Below are 23917 nucleotides of genomic sequence, written 5' to 3' on the forward strand. Positions count from 1 at the left end.
TTTGAAGAAACTTCAGATGAAATTGATGTATCAGATATTAGTTGTTGGTTATAATTAATTCTTTGTGATCTAATACAACACTCAAGTTGATTAACTATTTGTTGAAAATTTGTAAAAAGGTTGTAGGCTTCTAGTGATTTTTAAAATCTGGTTAATGTAAATTTATTTTATCTTTTCCACCTCAACCTTAGGGGTTTAATTAGAAACTGCTTTGTCATGTTTTTTTTTTCAAATTTCAAAATTTTGATTTTGCCAACCGAATTAATTTTTCTTTTCTATCCATACATCTGTGACATTTACATCTTGGATCTCAGGCTAAATCACAGAGTCATGTTAAGTTTAATGGCTATCTAAAATATGGGAAAAAAAGACCAGGAGAAATTCGGTTAAAATACTATGCCTAACAGAGTAGTCCTCATCTATGACAATGACTTTTGCTATCTATTTATTATGCCCATGTTTAATTTTTTTAAATTCTGTAGTATGCCAATGACCCATTAATCTTATATCCCCCATTTTTGCTTCCTGGCAAAATATGAAATAAAATGTATTATTGTTTATTTTTACCATGTTTAAAATTTGCATTTTAGAATTGCTTCATTAGGCATTGTTTTCATTTAATGATCATCTTTAAATATTAGAAGTCAGTTTGAGTTCCATTTGTGGTAGGACTGACTGCGTAAGAAATAAATGTGCTACTGTCAAGGAAAATAAAAACTTTACTGTTTAAAAGTATTGAGGGGAAGGATTGAGTCCCTCTAGTCATTGAAACTGTTACATGCCATTAGGCTTACTGTAAACTATCCCTTGATGAATTCTTTGCAGGACAATGAGCTTAAGAATCTGAGGTGTCTTCTTGCTTTAACAGAGCAAAATAGGGCTCTGATGCTTAAATGGATGTTGCAGAGCACATAATAGGATGTAGGTAAAGTTACTGAACTACCACATCTCACTTTCAGGAAAGTAGTGGGAGAGATTGTGTCTTGAGAAGAAGGACATTTTAGAGGTAAACCTTTGAAGATTTCAGTTAGTTATTTAAATATATCAATGATGTGCTTAAATGTCTTGTTACTTAAATGTTTCTGAGACAAGTAAGTCTATAGGAATACTAACCAGTACACAGGAACGATCTCATTTTCCTGGGATTCTACTTAGTTTTAAAAGAACTGGACAAGACTATTTCAATGTTCCCAGGGGTCAGAGAAATAAACTATTCATTTAACATTTTAGATGAATTATGGAATGATTAATTTTGATTACAAAAGATGACAGTAATATTCTGGTTTCTGTAATGACAGACAATAACAGATGGCTAAGTGCATTAAAATGTTCCACATTACGGGGTCAAAGAGATAGTGTAGTGGGTAGGGCGTTTGCCTTGCATGCTGCCAACAGGTTCAATCCCTAGCACCCATTATGATTCCCTGAACCCACCAGAAATGACCGTGGAATGCAATGCTAGGAGTAAGCCCAGAGCACCTCTGGGTGTGACCCCAAACCAAAGCAAAACAAAAACAAAAACGTCACCTTGGACTGGGTATGTAGCTTAGCAGCAGTGAACTTGCCTCCCATATGTGAGGTCCTGAGTTCAGTTCTTAACACCACACACACAGTGAGAAATAGTTTGCAGTTGCAGTGACTCACTTTAGGTAACCAAATCTATTGTATAGAGATATACAAAAGGGAGGGTTTTTTTTTTCTGACTTTGTATTTTGTTCTGTTTTGGGCCACATTTAATGGTTTTTTAAAACTTATTATAGGCTCTGTGCTCAGGAATCAATTCTAGTGGTGCTCAGGAGACATATATGTGCCCTAAATGCCATACTGTCTCTCTGGCCCATAAACAAAAAAGTGTTTTCAAAGAAATATACACACGTATATTTATTTGCAAAATTTTCCTTCAGAGCATACTTGCTTTGAAAATGAAATTATCTGTATGTATTTAAACTACATGTGCCTAATGCAGTTAGTAGTTTGTCTATGTTCCCAGATATTTTTGAATACCAAAAAAAAATTGAGAATTGGTTGTATTTTGTATTTTTCTAAACAGTGACTTATTATTTTGCAAACATAATCATTAAGAGGTAAAAATTATTCTATGTTAGAAGAACTATAATTTGAGACTAGCTGGAAAAGAATTTTATGTAAAACTTCAAAGAATAAAATGAACAGAAGCATATACCATTGATCTTTAAAACTTGTCTTTAAATACAGTTAATCAATATTAAAAAAACTTAAAAGTTTTAAAGATAGAATTTCATGATAGCATATAAGCTTTTTTTGCTAGTTTTCACTTTGTCGTAATATATGAGTTTATTTCATACATACTACTAGTTTGCAAAATGGAGCTCCATACATTGATAAACATCAGGTTTTTTTTTGCTTTGGTACTTTAATGTTATTTCTTTGGGCTTAGATTCCATAAATATACATAGTTTGAACATCTTTTCTACATTCATATAGGGGAACCATCTGTATCTAGCTAATAAAATCATCTCATTTTGATATTATATTTCTTTTCCTCTAAACAGTTCTAAACATTAGCTAAATCTGTAAAGTGGGAAGATATAAAATAAGAGAGAAAAAAAATCTTATGATTAAGGACTGTATTTAATACAATTAAGATATCATATTTGGACAGTAAAATGGATTCATCATGAATCTATTTTGTAAAGTGTGCCATTCTGGAAATTGTAATGGCCTTAAAGTATGAAGACCAGCTCAAACCCTACTCTCCCATGAGCTAGTTTGGTTAAATCACTTAAACTCTCTGATTTTTGCTCTTATAATCTCTAATGTGAGAAAAATAGTTTACTCTGTCTTCTATCTAATTCTCTAAATTGTGTGTCCATGAATGTTTTAACCATGTGTAATTTTAATAATAATAATGATCATACAATTAATTGTATGAATACTGTCGTCAACATTTAGTACTGAAATTCCATGGGACTCAGTTGCTTCAAGAATTAACCCAAAGGATGGAAGTTTATAATTTGGATCAGCCAAAATAAACTAAAATATTCAGCAGCCACTTCTTACTGCTTTTAATAAAGTGGAACTTTTGCTGTAGAAGCCATGTTTTTCTTGTTTTCACACAAGTATAGAGTTTACTATATGAATTTTCTATTTGACCTTTGCTTGTTGCTGTTTTCCTACTGAGTGGTTGGTCAAAAGTGGGAGGGTCAGTACAAAGAAAACAATTAGTGTTTTATAGGTTTAATAATTAATCATCTGAATAACAAAAAAAATTACAGATCCAGTTCTTTACTATTTCCTTGGCAGCAAAACCAAAGAAGTAAAAAGCAAATTTTATTTTGTTTCCAAAACAGGTATTACAAGTGGATAAATAATGTGCACTGCTCTGAGCCCAAAGGTACGCAGTGGACCTGGCCTCTCTGATATGCATCAGTATAGCCAGTGGCTGGCCAGCAGACATGAAGCTAATTTGCTCCCGATGAAAGAAGACCTGGCCCTGTGGCTAACCAACCTCTTAGGTAAGGTTATAAGATCTCATCTTGTGAGCAAAGATAACAAGCTGTGCCCTCCATTCACCTTATGTAGTGTTCTTCACCTAAGCATGTGATAGCGCCCTGGAAAGAAAGACTTTCATTATTTGGGGTTTGTATCAGAGAAACCTGAAACATAAAAATTTAAATGCATTTTCAGTGTCTCTCCATGGAATGGTGCTTAGTCACTCCAAAATAACGAATTGCAATAGGGAACGATGTGATGAAATTGCTTATTTCATCTGTCTGCTGATCTGATTCACTTTTTACAGTTTCTTTTCAGACAGCTAATCAGTTGAGTTTATCCTTTTGACATTGCACACAGGTCAGAACTCTGTGAAATCTAACTTCTAAAACTGAATTTTTTTTTTGCCCTAGTTTTATAAGACACCTTCTAAAACTGCTGAATGCCCAAACCTGAGAATAGGATCATCTATCCTTTGTCCAAATGAGCTGACTAGAGTGACCCTATTTTGAATTAATTTTTTCCTTTTCATTTCACTTTTGTATTTAAGCATATCTGAAAACAGATGTGAAGGTTGTATCTCATTCGCGTGTTATTTTTGTTTCTATTGTGATGGCATATTTATAGGATACAATTTCAACCATGTGCTAAATGGAATCCTTCATTTCAAGACATCATAACTATAATGTTATCTCCACCACTTGATTTTCATCGAAAGTAAAAAATATATTAAAGCCTGAGCATTGAACCTTTGTAGAACTTATATGAGACTTGCATATTGAATAAAATTAGAATTGATATGGTTATTTATTGAAGAATGGACTTCACTAATACTTTTTAATTACTTAAAGAATCTTATTTTAATTTAAAGTATCTTATAAGTTATATGGAGTTTCTTCCCTCTTTAGCTAATGAAAGGGAAAATCTAGGGAAGTAGCATTGTTTATGAAATTTTAGTAGGAGTCTGGCAAGGTTTGGCAAGGTTTAAGCATATTTTAGCAAGATTTTCCATTTTTCTTATTGTAGTTGGGGATGTTTGCACTGCTTTTTTATGTTTTAAACCTCTGTCATTCACTTTTTTCCTCATTGTGTGAACACTGTTTTGACATCTATATGTATTCTTAGCAGGCACAACCATATTTGAGTGTATGCAAATTATACCTTTTGGAGGTTATTAAGTCAAAGGGTAAGAGCAGAAATACTGAAGTCACTTCCTAGTAAGACCCCTTACTGCAATTTGGAATTACAGCGGAAGGAAAGATTTACCTCTGACTCTCCTTATTTTAATATTCATTCTTGCAGTGAAGAAGATTTTATCTCTTTACTATGGAGGAATTCAGTTTAACCCAAACAGATGTGTTTCTTTCCTTTCTTTTGTTGTTTGGGGTTTATTACTGATTATTATATTGAGAATCTATTACAAATTTTTGATTATCTTTCTTTAGATATGGAGCATCACAAATCGTTGGTATAAAACAGAAATTAAGAACACAGACTATGTTTGTGTCCAGATCTGATAGCAGTGTAATCTTTGGCTTATGACTTAACTAAACTCTTTCTACCAGTTTCTTCATCTACAAAGTGATGGTGACAGTAGTGTATACTTTTAATTGTTGCTATGAGAGTAAATGACCAAATTGTATATACTACTGAGAACAATGGAATATCACAAGTATGATATCTGTCATTATTATTTATTTATATAATCCAATGATACTGTTAATTTGACTTTGTGGATAAATTCATTTATTCAAGTAGTACTTGAGTATAAACCCACATAATGTAGTTATTTGAGAAGTGGATTTGGAATCGGAATGCATAAATTCAAATCCCAGTTCTACCACTGTACTAACTTTGTGATTTTGAACAGGTATATACCTTAAAGCACTGTGCATCAATTTCATTATCTTTGATGTAAGTATAGTACTGCATAAGCCTCCTACAATGTTGGAGATTTGAGTGAGATCATCACCTTTAGAATACTGTCAGACATAATATAATCACCTATCCTTAATAACAACTGTTGGGATTATTGTATTCGAGACACAGCTAAGAACTAGAGGACAGCCTTGTGATTAAGCCATATTTTAGAGCCTTGGGTGGGTGTAAGATGCAGCATACTAAATAAGTTAATTATTGGATAATTAATTCATTGGGATGGTTATTAAATTTTGAAAGATAGAGTTTCAATATGAATATAAAAACAAAGGGATGAGAGAGGGGCAAAAGATCAAGGGTACAGAACAGAAATTCTCCTTAAGTGGTATTTAAACAGAGAACTGAAGAATCAATAGTAACAAGTCAAAGCGCTGGAGAAGAAGATGGGTGGATTGAACACACTTGCTAAGGCAGGGCAACATCTAGTACATTGGAATAACTGGAAGAATCCTAGTGTTGATGGTGCATATCAAACAGGGGAGAGTTACATGAGATCTGCTAGAGTTGAATCATACTGTCATCCCCATTGCTCATTGGTTTGCTTGAGTGGGCACCAGTAACGTCTCTCATTGTGAGACTTATTGTTACTGCTTTTGGCATATTGAATATGCCACGGGTAGCTTGCCAGGCTCTGTCGTGCGGGCGCAATACTCTTGGGAGTTTACTGGGCTCTCTGAGAGGGGCGGAGGAATCGAACCCGGGTCGGCCACGTGAAAGGCGAACGCCCTACTGCTGTGCTATCGTTCCAAAGTTAAATCATACACTGCTTTGAATACCAGGTTAAAGAATTTGTCATTTATTTTATAATCAAAGAGAATACACTGACATGCCCTTGGGAAGGAGATATTGTGATTAATTTGAGTATATCCCAAGGTCTTAAGACATATCATCAAAACATTTTATTTGGTGAATGTGATCATTTTATTAAGTAGCCTGATCAGCGTGCGTAGGCCAAGGCAGCCTCAAAGAATAGGGAGTCAGTGTGTTTGTAATGGAAAGATCCTTGAACTAAAAGTCAGGAGATCTGGCTCCTAAATGGGAGTCAGGAGATCTGGCTCTTGGTTCTGGCTCCGCCACGGAACAGGAAACTTGCCCAAAGTCACTCAGCTATCTTTCCTGGGCTCAGTGTCCTCCACCATAAAACGAAAGGGGTGGAATGGATGATCTCTAATGTTCTTTCCAGTTCCAAAAGGCGAAGTGTCCAAGAAATCTACCTCTTCAGACCTAGTTTGAGATCATCAATATACCAAGACAGGGAGAAAACTTTGGCATAAATGCATGATATTTCTTTTAAATAATCAAACTAAGTTTTAGAATGCTAACACAAGTGCAACTGATAGCTTGTGAAATTTTACGAGAAAAAGAGTCTTGAAAGAATCTGAAGACATGGTAAATGCCACCTTGAATTGCCTTGAATGCATTATTAGATAGTCAGTAGGCTTCTAGTGTGTATCCTTATAGTAACTTGGAAAATAGACAATAAATTGAAATTATTTAAAGTGGTAAAATATTTGGAGTTAAGAAAATAGATTATTAGAATGGTCATATGTTTTGGAAATTGAGATATTAGAGTAAATTAAAAAGATTTTGCAAGCCATAATGAAATATTCATAAGTTTATATTCTGCAGTGTTCAATTTTTTAAATGTACTTGTAAGTAAGAGATATTTTGAAAGTAGTTTTAGAATTAATCCAGTGTCTATTTATAGTAGCTGAATTTTTTTTTTGTGAGGTGGAAATTAACATACTAAATTAAAGCCATTAGAGTATTTTTACCATTATAAAATAAGTGGACCTTTCCTATGAAAATATTTTCTTCTTTCTTATTATACTTAGCCTAAGTGTAACTCATCCTTCCATATTTAAAAAAATAAATTTTAATGATATTTTAAATTAAAAATATTTCTGGTCTCATACTGAATTTAAATTTAAATTGGGTTAAATATAATTGAAGTTAGACCTCAATTCATTTTCATTTTTTTTTTGGTGGTTAAAATTCTTTTATAAAGAAGAAAATAATTTTATTGGTTCCTAGATAAGTAGATAAGTAGTCACGTTGATACCACATATGAGGATACAGAACTAATTGTCAGGTACTATCTCTAAAAATAATCAGCAAAAATAATAAATACTCAGAGAAGCAATAGGAAAGTTTTAGAAAAACTAAAATCTGTGTATTATGAATACCAGGTCTCTTGTCATTGATTGACTAGTTAAGATGAGTTAATAGCTATATATATATATATATACATATATATATATTTGTTTGTTTGTTTGTTTTTGGGTCATACCTGGCGATGATGCAGATGATGCACAGGGGTTACTCCTGGCTCATGCACTCAGGAATTAGTCCTGGCGGTGCTCGGGGACCGTATGGGATGCTGGGAATCGAACCAGGGTTGGTCGAGTGCAAGGCAAACGCCCTATCCGCTGTGCTATTCCTTCAGCCCCAATAGTTATGTCTTATGTTGGAATTTATTTATAAATTAGAAACCAATCAGATTTACGGGATTATAATCCTGCACTGTTTACTGACAAATGACATGTCTTGGGAATGTGTACTCTTATTGTAGTCCAAATATGTTTTCTAATACCTGGGGCCAAGGAGAAGTTATACGACCAGTGTTCAGAAAGACAGTAAATGAATCTTGAACAGCTCTCTCTTTTTCCTGTAAATATCTCTTTGACCATTGTTTTATTCTGTATTGAATCTACATATTTCATTAGTATTTTATTTATACCAGTATTTATTTAGATTCATAGCTTTCATGAACTAGCTATTACTCATTATTATTTATTTAGGTCCCAATATATACTTAATATATAAATTATTAAGTATATCACTGCATCACTGTCATCCCATTGTTCACCTGTTTACTGGAGTGGGCACCAGTAATGTCTCCATTTGTCCCAGCCCTGAGATTTTAGCAGCCTTTTCTTCCTCGTCTTTCTCAATGATTAAAGGCTTCTTTCACGGTCAGGGGAATGAGACTGTAATTGTTACTGTATTTGGCATATTTAATATGCCACGGGGAGCTTGCCAGGCTCTACCGTGTGGGCGAGATACTCTTGATAGCTTGCTGGGCTATCTAAGAGGCATACACATATTTTCCCTTTATGATGATGTGTCCAGGAATATGTTCACTCATGCGTGAGTATATATTATATATATATATATATATATATATATATATATATATACACACACACACATATGGGCTGGAGTGATAGCAAAGTGGGTAGGGCATTTGCCTTACATGTGGCCGACCCAGGTTCAATTCCTCTGTCCCTCTCAGAGAGCCCAGCAAGCTACTGAGAGTATCTCGCGTGCATGGCAGAGCCTGGCAAGCTACCCGTGTCATATTCAATATGCCAAAATAATAACAACAATAGCAAGTCTCAGATGGAGATGTTACTGGTGCCCACTTGAGCAAATCGATGAGCTATAGGATGACAGTGATACAGTGATATACTGTGTAATATATATTACAACTAATTGTCATTTAAAATAAATAACATACTATTAAGTTTCTGATTACAGCATACACCCATCATTCAAATGTATCAGCCATAGTCTATGAAATTCTGAATTGCTCATGGGTATAGGGTGTTTGCCTTGCATGCTGCCGACCCAGGTTCGATTCTTCCTCCCTTCTCGGAGAGCCCAGCAAGCTACTGAGAGTATCTCGAGTGCACAACAGAGCCTGGCAAGCTACCCTTGGCATATTCGAGATGCCAAAAACAGTAACAAGTCTCACAATGCAGACGTTACAGATGCCTGCTTGAGCAAATCGATGAGCAATGGGATGACAGTGATACAGTTTTACAGTGATTACTGAAACTTTAACTTGAATTAAGTGAATCCAGTGAACTAACATACATGTACGAAAATTGTGCATTTCATTTGTATTTCTTTAGTTACTTGGGAACAACCATCACCTTTATTTTCTGTTAGTCTTTGCTTAATAACTGTGAATCATACAGAAGTTTTTAAGGTGTTTATTTTAGGGGGGAGGCTATTACCAAAAATACTAAGTGTTTACTCCTGGTTTTATGCTAAGAGGTCTCTCTGGAGATGATTAGGGAACCATATGCAGGTTTATGGATCAAACCAGAGGTCAACCCAAAGGCCAAATGCAAGACAAGTGTCTACCTCCTGTGCTATGTTTCTGGCCCCAACATAGTATTTTTTTGAGACATGACTGTGTTTAATAAGAATCAAAGAAATTGGCATTTTTCTATTAAATTATAGATCTTTGTGATGTAGGCATATGTTTTTACATATATGTAGGGACGTTGCACAAGTTATAAGATACGTTACAAGTAAAGATGAGTTGATTGTATTTATGATTAGAAATGAAGTGTTATTCATATTATGATGATTTTCTTTGACATCCTATACATAATAAAGTTTTTATATGCATAATATACTATAAAATGTTTCTACTTTCAGTTATTCACAGATAGCCTCTTCAGAATCCAGAGGTTAATTATCTATTTATTGGAGTTGCTGTTATAAAATACAACTGATATCTGGCAATTAGGAACACCTTTCTTTTATGTCTTTCTTAAAGCCATTATTAGTTATCCTGCAGAGACCTTCTATTTTTGATACAGTTAATATAATTTATTTAAGAAATGTAACGTGTTATGCTAGTCCAAAAGTTTAAATAAGCAATTCTCTATTTCCATGTTGAAATATTTTACATTAGTTACTGTTTAATTTGTTTTGCCCAAAAGACCCAGTTTTGTCCATTATTGAATAAATGTAGGGTTGACACTTTAGAGTCAAGGGTTCATCTAGGTGTTATAGATATAATGACTCTTTTTTTGTGGGGAGTAGTGGGGGACAAGTGATTTGGGTCACAGCTAGTTGCGCTCAGGATTTACTCCTGACTCTGTGATCAGGGGTCACTCCTGGTGGTCCTCACAGGACTACATGAAGTGCTTGGGATAAAGTGAGTTGGCTACATACAAGGCAAATGTGCTATTAATGGTACTATCTTTTTGGACCCTGACCCTTTTCTTATTCCACAATATTCCAAGTTTAATCTCCAAATACTCAGTAATTTTAAAGGAGAGAAATATAACTGAATAAGGAGCTGTAGTGAAGACTAGAGTAGAGTTACATTATGTCTGGATCACTTTTATAATACACTTTGCCACATTTACCCTGCAGTGAATTAGGCTACAAATTAGACTATGCCTGAATAATATCCTCAGCCATTCTGCTACCTATAAGGTGGACTGTTAATCATTTCTCAGCACCTCTCTCTTCAGCCCCAAAATTATTTTCTTAAGGTCTTTCTGTAGATTTTTTTTATAAAGGAAATGACTACATTAAATAGAATACATTCCAAGGGAGAAATACTTATTAGGTCTTTATGAGTTCTTGAAAATATATAAAGCTTAAGTACTTGAGTTTCATCATTTATGAAAGTCATACAAATACCCACTTCACATAGGTAAGATGATTAAGAATGTGAATAAAGTACCTGGCATATAGTAAGATCTTTCTTATGTTAGAGAGCGTTCTTTGAATTTGATATAATTTTAAGAAATTACATTTGGTACTTTAGTGAGAGGAAAGGATATTTTTCCTCAGCAGCACAGAAAGAGGTATGCCCCTCTTCCCAGATGACTCTATTCGGACATTGTTTTTAGGTTAGTACTTTTTTTGAAAATCATGGAAGACACACATTTTCTAGAAGATACACTTCAGTAGTTAAGTCAAAAAATATTTTAGGCAGATTTTTATTCCATACCATTGTGTCCTATTTTTTTTTTTGTCCAAACCAGCAATGCTCAGTAATCTAGCCTTAAGCTCAGAAATTAACTTTTGGTAGTGCTGGGAGACCACATAGGTTGTTGGGCATAGAACGCGTGTCTGCCATGAGCAAGGCAAGCAACCTATTGGCTGTACAATCTCTCCAGTCCCATGTATCCTCATTTTTTAAGAACTGATGAACCACAACCTTTAACCACAATCGTTGATCTTTTTTGTGCTGGTACACTCTAAGCATGACTGAATTGATGCTGTGAAGTTCAAAGTCCAGAATTATGAACTAGGAAGTAAAAAGAAAATGTAGATGATATTACTTTAGATGATCCTTGAAGTCAATTTTTTTTACATTGTTTGGTTCAGTACTGCAAGATGATTAATTATCCTAGTCATTGCACTGTCTTTTCTTATCATACTAACATCATAGGCAGATGGAATTGGGGAAAAAATGATTCTATGGTTGTAGAATGATACTCCATTTAATATTTATTTTCTGATATATCAAATAAAGCATGCAGTTTATATTGCAGAGGAGTTTAGTTTTGTGCAATGTTTACTTGATATTTTATAATTAGTAATTCACAGCCGGAATGAACTAAGACTAGAAGTGACATGAGGACAGTGATGGAGCGTTGCCTGAAATTTAGAGGTGGTGAAGGTGCAGTAACTGTACATCAATCGTAGATGGTAGGTCTGTTTTATCAATGTTACCTAAGTTACAGTAAAACTCTTTAAGATCATTAAACAAAACATAAGCTTTGCAAAAGATTTTTAGAGGAGCCCGATGAAATGACCTATTATTCTATATAAAGGTTACAGTGTATTTCTTATAGTCACACAATACACTTAAACTTATAATTCTTAATCTTTGAATGGAAAATACATTACATATGAAAGATTGAAGAAAAAGAAAACAAACTTCTCCATCTTGCATATTTTCTTCATTTGAGGCAGTACATTTCAGCTATAAAGTACGTAATAGTATCAGTTTTCGCCAAAAAAAATCCCACCTTTTGGAGCTATAAAATATACAGAACTGAAAGCTGACACCTAATATATTTTTCATTAGATACAGATGTCCAAAGTAAAATTCTTTCTTCAAGTATTCATGAAAGGCAGAATAACTGGAAAATTGCAGATATAATACAGAAAAAGTAAAAACCATGCGTTTTTGGTAAATTGCTAATGACTTTTTAATAAAAACCACTTTTGTTCATATAATCTACATGTTCTTTTAAATATATTGTAATCATCTTGTCACTTAAAATTACAAATAGAATCTTTAAATTGCCATGGAACTTAATGAAATAAAATTTATAAAGACCTTTTCCAGATGTAGAAAACCTTACAAGCAATTTCTAAAGGGATAAGTCAACAATTTCAAGTTTTTATTTTGTAGCTTGTATTTAACTAATAATTTTTAGTTAGCAATTTTATTTCTACATTTATAATTTTGTTATAAAAAACTTTCTTATTCTTAGAAAGTATAAGTCCAAATGATGAATGCACAAACAAAAATATTTTAGCGCAGAATTTTTGTATTTTTACTGCAAAGATACAAAACTTGCTTTCGAAGTTGTATGCCACTCAATTTAATTCCTGAATTGAGTGGCATACAACTCTGAAATAATAGTAGCAATGTATCGGATACATTCATGATAAATACTTAGAAATACTAGTGTTTGGGCCATCTGCAAAATTCATTATCCTGTGAACTGAGATATGAACTGTCCAATAGGAAAAAAATAAACACTAAAATATTTCATTTTCTTTATCTGTCCTTTCTCACAAAATTAATAGCTGTAAACTACCTTGCTATTTTGCTTTAAATTAACTACCTTTCACAAAAATAGTATCAGATATTTTGTTTAAAAAGTCTGTTTTTTTTTTTTTTGGATTATACAGATAGTCACTGAACATGTACATTAGGTGCCTGGTATATATTATGCTTCTGTAGAAAACACACACACACACACACACACACACACACACACAAAGATGTATTTTAGAAGTTCATAATGTATTGGGAAGGATAACAACTTTATAAATAACATTTTTCTAGCAACACACATTTGATCAGTACAAACTTAATGCTACTCATACGTACCACTATATAGAAAATATATCAGTGTGCACTAGGAGATACTTCTTAAGTTCATGGTGAAAGAAAACAGACTGTCCAGGAGCATATGACGGTAGGAGTCCATACAGGACCAAAGGCATGACTGTAAGAAACAGGAAATTCTCCTAGAAGAATCACAAAGGCAGATTACAGACTAAGAAGCGGCGCATAAGTATTTTTAGATTAGAAATGTGTGTTCAACAAAAGCAACCGCTGTTGGAGAGGATGTGGGGAGAAAGGGACCCTTCTTCACTGCTGGTGGGAATGCCGACTGGTTCAGCCCTTCTGGAAAACAATTTGGACGACTCTCAAAAAATTAGATATTGAATTCCCATTTGACCCAGCAATACCACTGCTGGGAATATATCCCAGAGAGGCAAAAAAGTACAATCGAAACAACATCTGCACATGTATGTTCATCGCAGCACTGTTTACAATAGCCAGAATCTGGAAAAAACCCGAATGCCCCAGAACGGATGACTGGTTGAGGAAACTTTGTTACATCTATACAATGGAATACTATGCAGCTGTTAGAAAAAAGGAGGTCAAGAATTTTGTAGTCAAGTGGATGGGCATGAAAAGTTTCATGCTGAGTGAAATGAGTCAGAAAGAGAGAGACAGACATAGAAAGATTGCACTCATCTATGGTATATAGAATAACAGAGTGGGAGACTAACACCCAAGAACTGTAGAAATAAGTACCAGGAGGTTGACTCCATGGCTTCGAGGCTGGCCTCACGTTCCGGGGAAAGGTCAACTCAAAGAAGCGATCACCAACTACATTGTAGTCGAAGGCCATGTGGAGGAAGGGAGTTGCGGGCTGAATGAGGGCTAGAGACTGAGCACAGCGGCCACTCAACACCTTTATTGCAAACCACAACAGCTAATTAGAGAGAGAAAACAGAAGGGAATGCCTTGCCACAGTGGCAGGGTGGGGTGGGGGGGAGATGGGATTGGGGAGGGTGGGAGGGACACTGGGTTTACGGGTGGTGGAGAATGGGCACTGGTGAAGGGATGGGTTCCAAACTTTGTATGAGGGAAGTATAAGCACAAAAGTGTATAAATCTGTAACTGTACCCTCACGGTGATTCTCTAATTAAAAATAAATTAAAAAAAAAAAAAGAAATGTGTGTTCAAGATTTGTGAATAGGACTTTGAATACTTGATTTTTATTTATTTTGAATGTATATGATTTTATTTTCTCATAACAGGTGAGGAACTATCCAATTAAGATAAAGAATGACTCAAGGCAATGTTGAGCCGTTTTAATTTTAGTAATGACTGGTATATATGGAAAAGAGAAACCAAAGATACAGGAAATTGTTTTTGATATATATACCATGGCTCTTCTTTTTGCTAGAAGTGTAGGTAACAGAACTTGATAAAATAAGACTGTGATACTAGAAACTGGAGAAACCATTAATGTATAGGACTTGTGACTAAATGGTTAAGGGAACTGAAAATATTTTTAAACTTTGAGAATTATAGAACCAGAAAAAGGAGAGTGCTTTGGAAGATAGAAGTTCTAAGAAATATGTGAAAAAATAAATTAAATATCCTAGGGGTGGAGCAATAGCACAGCGGGTAGGGCGTTTGCCTTGCATGCGGCCGACCCGGGTTCGATTCCCAGCATCCCATCTGGTCCCCTGAGCACCGCCAGGAGTAATTCCTGAGCACAGAGCCAGAAGTAACCCCTGTGCATCGCTGGGTGTGACCCAAAAAGCAAAAAAAAAAAAAATTAATTATCCTATAGGGCTTGAGCAGAAGCTTTTGGTGACAGTGAAAGGTTAATGAGGAGATAGAACATTATAAAATTAATTGTGATGATTGTATAACTATCAATATACTAAAAGTCAATGGATAATAGACTTTAAATGGATGGATTATATATGAATTGATTATACTATAGTAAATGTTATGAATTTTATAGTAGTTTTATTAATTTTAACATAATTAAATTTTACTTTAGGATCATATCATCATCATCATCCTGTTGATCGTCGAATTTCTTGAGTGGTCTCAGTAACGTCTCCACTCGTCCTAGCCTGAGATTTTAGAAGCCTCTCTTTACTCGTCCTTTCCACCGATGCCATATTGGAGGCTCTTTCAGGGTCAGGGGAATGAGACCCAGCATTGTTACTGGTTTTGGCATATTAATACACCATGGGGAGTTTGCGAGGCACTCCCATGTGGGCAGGAAACTCTTAGTAGCTTGCCAGGTTCTCCCAGAGGGAGAACTAGGCTGTAAGATGTCACACGGCTGCTTTGCTACCAAATCATATCAAAAAGAAGAAAAATAACTTTTAACAGGGAACCACTGAAGTGACAGGGAACAATTGTGAATCATGCCCATAGTAGCAGTAATGGAAGCTAGGATAGGTATGAGAAGAGAGAAAGCATCAGAGATCTGAATCTGATAATCCCATTGTTCAAGTGCTGCAATAGTGTGGGGATTAGAGAAGTAGTGTTTGCTTACAGGTAATTTATTATTTAAATGAACTTAACTATTAGCACTGTCTGTAGCACCGTAGTCCTGTTGTTCATTGATTTGCTCAAGCGGGGACCAGTAACGTCTCCATTGTGAGACTTGTTGTTACTGTTTTTGGCATATTGAATACGTTACAGGGAGCTTTCCAGGCTCTGCCTTGTGGGTGGGATACTCTCGCTAGCTTGCTGGGCTCTCTGAGAGGGGTGGAGGAATCAAATCTGGGTTGGCAGTGTGCAAGAATGCAAGAAAAACACCCTGTCATCTATGCTATCTCTCCAGTCCATAAATTCAATAGAGTTTAGATATGTGATTTTATGCATTGGTTATACTATCAGAGCTACCAGAGCAGCTAATTTTGAACCACACCTGGCAGTGCATAGGGCTTACTCCTGACTCTGCACTCAGAGATCACTCCTGGCCTCCTCTGATGACTATATTGGGTGCCAGGGATTAAATCTAGTCAACTACATGCAAGACATATGCCCTGCAGGCTTTACCATCATTGAGGCCCCAAGGTAGCTAATTTTTATTTTTATTATCATTTTGGATTTGGGGGCTACACCAGCAGTGCTTAGGGGCTTACTCATAGCTCTGTGCACAGAGATAACTCCTGGTGCTGCCAGGGATATAAATTGGAGTCAGCTGTATTCAAGTTCTTACCTCCTATATCGTCTCTTTGGCACACAGGTGTTTGATTTTTAATATATTGTGGTTTAATTTCAAACTAAAGAAGAAAGCCATGACATTGATGTGGTCAAAACCATAAACATGACACAAAGTACCAGCTCTGCTCCATACTTTTTTCTGTTGCAGGCCGAAATAATTTAATGGGCCATTATGAGTGTGTGTCACATGAATCTCAGAGACTAAATTGTACTCTGCTGGCAAAACGAGTTCTTTGGGTTTTCTTGATGAGTTGGATTTTATTCCTTCAATTGAATTCTTTCACAGAAGATATAATTTTTTTTCTGTTCTTATTGTATGCAAAAATAGCATTATGCAGTTGAAACTATATAAATATAAAATGTTTATAAAGGAAGAAAAGCAGAAAATTCTAAAGCAATGATTATTTCTTGGGAGTTCCTGTAACAATTATGTAACTCCACAGAATATGTTGATAGTTTGGTGATAAAAAGTGTCTTACAGGTCGCTCATCAAGCCATTGTTCACCCTTGAACATATATCTCACTTGCTTGTCTCTGTGTATCTTTACTTGCCCATTTCCACTCTGGAGAAGCCCTTATTCTCTTTGATTAAACACTTCTCTCTCTTCCCTCCCATCATTCCAAATAAGTTCCAACAAAAACCATCTTGCTTTACCCCCTCCCCCCCAAAAATACTGTACCACACATGTTGGGATGAATGCAACATTTGTGTTGGTGAATTACTATTTTATAATGCTTCTTTTGTTTGATGCAGGGAAGGAAATTACAGCAGAAACTTTTATGGAGAAATTGGATAATGGTGCCTTGCTCTGTCAACTTGCAGAAAGTGTGCAAGAAAAATTCAAAGAGTGCATGGATGCTAACAAGCCCACAAAGGTAAAAGTTCCTAAGGCAAGATCACTGTCAGGTGATGATTACATTTGTAGTCACTCAGGAATTGAATTTAACTTAAGGGTTTTGTTGTCAATAGATTCATTAATTTCTCTATTAATAACACCAACAGAAGACAATTTTTAATTAGGAAACATGTTCTTTCACTCTAGTGAAATAAATTACCTAATAATTTTGATAAATATAATTAAGAGCCATGAGAAGTGATGGCATTAACACAAAGTAAGTACTGTGTATAGACTGGAAGGATCTGATGCATTGATTAAAAATTTAAGAAATAACTTATGTCATCAGGCAATGTACAAATCTATAGGAAATCTTTTGAATAGGTAGAAAACAAAGAGATTATTATGGAAGATTGTTGAGACAAAATATATAAAGTATGCATTTGTTTTGTGTAAGTAGAAGCATTAAAAATAATTTTCCGACTGCTAATATTTGTTTTGTTTTTTATAATCTAAATTTTTTGTTACCAGCACATAATCCATGATATTTGATATATTTTGAATAACACAGATAACTGCCATTTTAAACTTTTTTTTATTATAGAAGTAAAAATAAAAGATAATTGTTAGGGTTGGGGCACAGCGGGTAAAGTGTTTGCTTTGCACGTAGATTTAATCAGCAGAGAACCCATATAGCGCCCAACCCCGCCAGGTGTGAACCCTGATCCCAGAGCCCAGAGTCAGCCCTACGTGCCTCTGGGGATGTCTTAAAAACTTAAAAGAAATTAAAATAATGATTAAAAATAGTTAAAAATTGAACTACTAAACTTTGGCAACTCTGTCAAAGTAATAAAATTGATAGTATGTATACTCTCCTTATCTCGGTAAAATCATAACAATAGTTTAAGCTCCCTAAGCAATGTACTATTTTATAGTTCTATGCTTAGTTTTAAATAATACTTTTATCAATAGATATTGTGTACATATTGCTCTAAGCCCTTCCATGCTTTTTTTTATCCCCAACACATATCTTTGAAGTTGCTAATTAACTCAGTGCATTCCATACTTTGCTACACACTAAACAAGTCACCTGAATATTTTTAAAATAACTGAGACCTAATTCTCCCACTGGACATTCCTATCTAATCCCTATGGCATACTCCCTGCATAATACTATGATGGCTCAAAGCTTCTGTGGGTTATTCTAATTTTCAGCAAAGTTTTGGAATCACTGTTTTAATTTCTATTCCTCCATAAAAGGTATGTTTGGAATATATGAATATTACATCATTATCACTGTCATCCCATTGCTCATCATTTGCTCGAGCGGGCATCAGTAATGTCTTCATTGTGAGACTTGTTGTTACTGATTTTGGCATATTGAATATGCCACGGGGAGCTTGCCAGGCTCTGCTGTGTGGGCGAGATACTCTCGGTAGCTTGCTGGGCTCTCTGAGAGGGGCGGAGGAATCAAACCCGGGTCGGCTGCATGCAAGGCAAACGCCCTACCTGCTGTGCTATCGCTCCAGCCTCTATATATGAATATATCATCCATTAAATATATGCTGAGTGATTTTGTGTGAGGCCACATCCAAATTAAATGACTATGCAGGACAGAATCCTCTGTTAAGCTGTAGTGCTGTCTCATTTGGTTCACAAGCATAAAAATGCTTTGTGCTCTGCAAAGTGATAGAGCTTTAAGATCATTTATTCTTTTTCCATTGTGATGTAATTGGACTTCATGTTACCTATTAGAAAACAATACCTTCTAGGAGAATCAATTTTATGGAAAATTTCTCATAAAATAATTAGCAGAGAGAAAATAATACTTTTATCAATAGATATTGTGTAGATAATTGCACAAGTCCTTCCATGTTTTTCATCTCCAACACACATCTTTGGAGTTGCTAATTAACTCAGTGCATTCCAAACATTGCTACACACTGAACAGTCAACATGAATATTTAGAATAGTTTCAAGAATATTCTAGAAAATGTGTCACACTGATTTTTAGATCCTTGAAATCAGTGTGAAATCAGTATTTGTATTGCACATAGAAGAGAAGTGAACCTGCTGCCTACTCTTAGGGTCTTGAATCCTTGTAGTAACAAAGAATAATACCTTTGTTAAATAGCTAATGTGAGATTGTCTGCTTTCTTTTTTCTATGAACTATGTTTTTTTGTTTTTTTGGCTTTTTGGTTATACCAGCGATGCTCAAGGGTTACTCTAGGCTCTACACTCAGGAATTGCTCCTGGCGGTGCTCAGGGGACAAGATGGGATGCCAGGGTTATTGAATGCAGGTTGGCTGTATGCAAGGCAAACACCCTACCTGCTGTACTGTCGCTCTTTTTTAAAAAGAGAAGCTGAGATCCCCAGGTGGAACTATAATTTTAAAACTTCCAGTGTAAGAACCAGTCTAATGGTGAAAAGCTTGAAGTTGACCACAGTTTGCTTGGGTTATAATTTTGTATTTTATTAATTGGAAAAGCCTGTGACTTAATTTATCTTTATGAGAAGTAGGGCTAATATTTATACATGATTTTCAGAAAGTGTTGATCAGGAAAAGGCTGTAGGTAAATAATATCTCTTTTCTGTATATTAAAGCGTTAAGAAATCTTGAAAATCTTAGCCTTAAAAGAAACCAAGGAGGAAAAAACTTACATTATAAGTGTTGGTCTGAGAATTATTATATGCAAATACACATGCTATGTTTGCCTTAATCTCCATGATTATACATAAGGTAGAATAGATCAAGTTTTTGATAGCTGTCTTTTCACTTGGAAAATATATTTCAATGCACATCAATGCTACTGTAAAACTGTGAAACATAAAAGGAAACAGTGGACTTATTTTTTAAGTGAATAAGCTTGCAGGGTTTAATTAATTTTGAAGTATTTCCTTGATCCTGTTATTTGTTTGATCAAATATAAAGCTCAAGTTTATTCTGATTATGTGAAATATATTTTATTATAATAAAAACTCTACTGTAGTAACTGAACAACTGCAGGCTGAAAAGAGTATATTGTGACTTCACTTCTATGGCTGAGAAAAATCAAATTTAGTCTGAGTTATAAGTTGACACAGTGTTCATAACTGAATTGCCTTCTGTGTCCTTGGCAGAATTTATGTATTTCACAACTGACTTCCAATAACATGCAGCTTAAATAAAGCTGTTACGTTCCTTACTACCTGAAAAATGCATAGAATGCTTTTTATTTTTAATATTGCATGAGAATTTTTTCAAAAATTATAAACCAAAAGCTTAACTTCATTGGTGATTTTCACAATATAATTTCATTAACATTTGTGGTTTTAATCTACCTTTGTCCCCCAAAATATGCATTATATAAGATTCACAGAATTTTATTTGTGTTAAACCTAAATTTCAAAAGCACACTAGCTTCACTAAAACTCAAATAGTTATGCTTGCATTAAATATTTCTTTCTTTTTTTTTTTTTTTTGCTTTTTGGGTCACACCTGGCGATGCACAGGGGTTACTCCTGGCTCTGCACTCAGGAATTACTCCTGGCGGTGCTCAGGGGACCATATGGGATGCTGGGAATCGAACCCGGGTCGGCCGCGTGCAAGGCAAACGCCCTACCCGCTGTGCTATTGCTCCAGCCCCGTATTAAATATTTATTGTAAAACAATAATAGAAGTTTTAAATTAGGTATAAATTACCTGGTTGTGATATTGAATCTGTGTGTGTGTGTGTGCGTGTGTGTGTGTGTTTTGTGCATGTGTATAATACCTTTAAACCCTGGCATTTCAAAATTTCAGAACAATAGTGTTGAATATAAAATATATATTTTTGGCCCCTTTCTCTAAATTAGTGAAACTGTTATGTTTAGGGAATATTAAATCAGAATTAGTTTAGAAAATCAATAACAAATGATCTCCTCTAAATTATGTCACAAGAAGACTTTTGTATTAATCTTCTAGAAGCTTACAAGTTATGTCTTCATTCTCAAAGCAATATTTTTATTTTTCCTGATTGAGAGGTAATTTGGGGGGGATGGAATTTACAGCTGTGTAAGCACATTTGAATGTATAAACTATGCCTGGTATGTGTGAAATATTTCTGTGTTATGGATGATTTAAATGTTGTTAATATTTAAAAATAACTTCTAATACATACATTAGGCAGTGTGCTTTTAATATTTTCATTATAAATCTGACTTACATTCTATTCTGCCTTGATAAAATATTCTGAATAAAATATAAATATGTCATGATTTTTTTCTAGATATCAGTTGTTACTACAAGTAATTTTAGCCTTTGTGTTTTCCTTACTTTGCATACAAAAATGGTAGTGACTTTTACAAAGTTAGACTATTTTGGTAAAAGCATTTGAGGTCATTGTGTAACAACTTACTGTATAAGTTGATTTTAATAGTTTATATCTACCATGATATAATAGATTCACTATGTATTTTTGGAGCTGTGGACTTTCAATAAAAAATATACACCCTCTCCCCAAAAAAGACTGCTTCACTATTACTTTAGCATTAGGAGAAAAACAAAATAAGCAGTAATTTCATGGTTCTGTTTTGTGGCTTTTGACCCATAGTTACTCAATTTAGAGCAAGTACCTTCAATCAAGACCCAGTAATTATTATATTCATATATAATCTTTTCCATCCTATCCCAGACAGAGTTCAACTACTATGTGAATCCCTTTTTACTGTACAGTTACTCTGTTCTTTTTCTACCAATCATAACCTGCTGATTTGTGTCTGAGATATTTTTAACCACTGAGGCATCAACACAGGGCAGTATACTTAGAAAGTCCAACCTTTCATTTCCCCCTAACATTCCTCTTCAGTTGTCTCATTTATCTTGACAGTCACTATCCCAGACATCAGAGTTTCCAGGGGTTCAGAGCTTCCTTTGAATTCAAAGAAGTGACTCTTTAGAACAGGTTTGAAGCTCAAGAAGTGAAAGGAAGGAAAAAAAATAGAAGTTCTATTACCTACTATAATGCTACACTATGCTCTCAGGAAGGGGCTCAACATTCATTACCTAAGTGTAGAATCCAGTCCTTGTTCGTAGGAAAGAGCACCCTATTCAGATATAATGCCTAGAGTAAATTTGCCTATCAAGAGTAACTAGTATTCTGAAGTGCAAAACAACAATACCTCAGGATGTTGTACTATCCAGGAATTAAGTAATACATAAAGATTCGAGATTTCACCTCAAAAATCAATAGCTCATTTTGTTTAGAGAATGTCTTATCAAGATTGAATTCGAAGAGATCCAGGAGTTTATATTTACTGTTGATATCTCAGACAAAACAAGAAAGAACTGATAAAATATTTTATCTGGAAAAAAATCTCAGTTGTGATTATTCTGGTCTTTTTATCTTGCTCCTGACTAAAATGACTGTGCATTCCATAAGAAATTCATATTTAAGAGAAATAATGCTAGGATTAAACAGTGAATCGTGGGTTGGAGGGAATGTGGGTAGAATGATATAGAAGTAATAAGTATTTTTATGGATTGCTTTACTGTCTGGGTTTGAAAAATTAAAAGTGAAACAGTGATTGGGGGCAAAGAGATACTATTGTGTGTAAGACTCTTGCCTTGCATGCAGCCTGCGTTCTATCCTTACCATTCCAGAAGGTCCCCAGGGCCATGCCAGGAGTAAGCCCTGAGCACCATCAGATGTGCTGCCTCCACCCCATAAAAAATGTTAGTGGGGGCTCGAGCGATAGCACAGCGGGTAGGGTGTTTGCCTTGCACGCAGCTGATCCAGGTTTATATTCCCGGTATCCCATGTGGTCCCTTGAGCACCACCAGGGGTAATTCCTGAGTGCAGAGCCAGGAGCAAGCCCTGAGCATTACCGGATGTGACCCCCCAAAAAAAATGTTAGTGAAAAAATACAATTATTTTGGATTAAAAATGTTAATAAAAATATCTCAAGTATATGAATACAAATTACTTCCTGGTATAAAATTAATTTCCCATCACTAGTGATAGTATAGAGGCTAAGGAACTTGCCTTTCATGCAGCCAATCAAAATTTTATCCCAGAACTACATAGGATTCCCTGAGTTTACCAGGAGTGATCCATGAGCCCAGAGCTAGATGTAAGCCTTGGGCATCTCTGAATGTGACAAAAACTAAAATAGAAAAACAAATTAAGCTACTTTGTTACCATTTCTCTAAGTCCATGATCACCTGGCAAATATTTCATCATTAGACAAAAGTAATGAACTGTCTTGCTACGGAATTTTGTTCTGGGTGGGAATGTTTCTTTTCTATACCACTTTAGGATAGTGGTATAGTGATATCAAATGGGCTTTGATTGCCATGCCCTAAGTATGTAAACAAAGGAGCTATACTTTCTTATTTCTCATAGGAGTAAATTAGTCATAAACGTCATGATATGGGCTGAATTTGCAGGATAAAAGAATAAAACCCAGCAGTGTGAAAAAGTAGTCATGATAAGGAGTGAACTGATCTTCAGGCCTAATTGAACTAATCCCACATATGACACTTCTCTGTGACAGAGTTTTGCTGGACACATCTAAAAGTCTGTCCAAGTATAGCGGCAGGCAGTAAATGCATGATGAATGGTTCAAGTTTTGTGGTAACTGGTATTCTGAGATGA

General features: G+C 34.9%; 1 protein-coding gene across 3 annotated transcripts in view; it reads left to right on the forward strand.

The window, feature by feature from the left end:
• The window catches only part of GAS2 (growth arrest specific 2), a 131775-nt gene that overhangs the window by 6747 nt on the left and 101111 nt on the right, over positions 1–23917 (forward strand). For all 3 annotated transcript variants that reach the window (XM_004607854.2, XM_055143910.1, XM_055143911.1), the window contains 2 exons: positions 3330–3494; positions 17220–17341. In XM_004607854.2, coding sequence (XP_004607911.1) covers positions 3350–3494; positions 17220–17341 — 267 coding nt within the window. In that variant the 5' untranslated portion in view covers positions 3330–3349. The remainder of the gene's footprint in view (positions 1–3329; positions 3495–17219; positions 17342–23917) is intronic.

Source organism: Sorex araneus, chromosome 6 (assembly GCF_027595985.1).
Source record: "Sorex araneus isolate mSorAra2 chromosome 6, mSorAra2.pri, whole genome shotgun sequence".
In the NCBI taxonomy this organism is placed as follows: domain Eukaryota; kingdom Metazoa; phylum Chordata; class Mammalia; order Eulipotyphla; family Soricidae; genus Sorex; species Sorex araneus.